This window comes from Triticum dicoccoides, chromosome 3B (assembly GCF_002162155.2).
Source record: "Triticum dicoccoides isolate Atlit2015 ecotype Zavitan chromosome 3B, WEW_v2.0, whole genome shotgun sequence".
In the NCBI taxonomy this organism is placed as follows: domain Eukaryota; kingdom Viridiplantae; phylum Streptophyta; class Magnoliopsida; order Poales; family Poaceae; genus Triticum; species Triticum dicoccoides.
The window spans coordinates 652307616-652307970 of record NC_041385.1 but is presented as its reverse complement, the minus strand read 5'-3'; the positions used below and the strand labels follow the sequence as shown (position 1 = coordinate 652307970).

At 46.8% G+C, this 355-nt stretch overlaps 1 protein-coding gene across 1 annotated transcript in view; it reads right to left on the bottom strand.

Annotated features, from left to right (window-relative positions):
- Positions 1-221: 221 nt before the first annotated feature.
- Positions 222-355, bottom strand: part of LOC119281731 (transcription factor MYB3R-1-like) — a 2504-nt gene continuing 2370 nt past the window's right edge. The window contains exon 4 of the mRNA XM_037562185.1: positions 222-355. This exon is cut by the window's right edge and continues 31 nt beyond it. Within this exon, the coding sequence (XP_037418082.1) occupies positions 222-355 (134 nt within the window).

Here is a 355-nt window from a genome sequence, read left to right as displayed (position 1 = left end):
CGTCTGGAATTACTTGTCGCATAAATGGATAAAAATGGATGTATTTAAAATTAAAATACATCTAGATACATTCATTTCAAAGACAAGTATTTTCAGATGAAGCGAGTAGTATACAATAGCAGCTGATTGAACGAACGACAAACTCAGATGTTCGGAAAGGTAAAAACGACAAACTAAAATGAATGGATACGGTACTGGATCGATCCGGTGGACGGACCCTCTTAGTTGAAGCTAGTGAGGTCCAGTGTGGCCTCCGCCTCGGACGTCTGGAACTCCCTGGAGGCCATCACGACCACGTCTTCGTCCAGATCGCCGCTCCCACCGGCGCTGCTCCAGCCCGTCTCGCTGTCGTAGT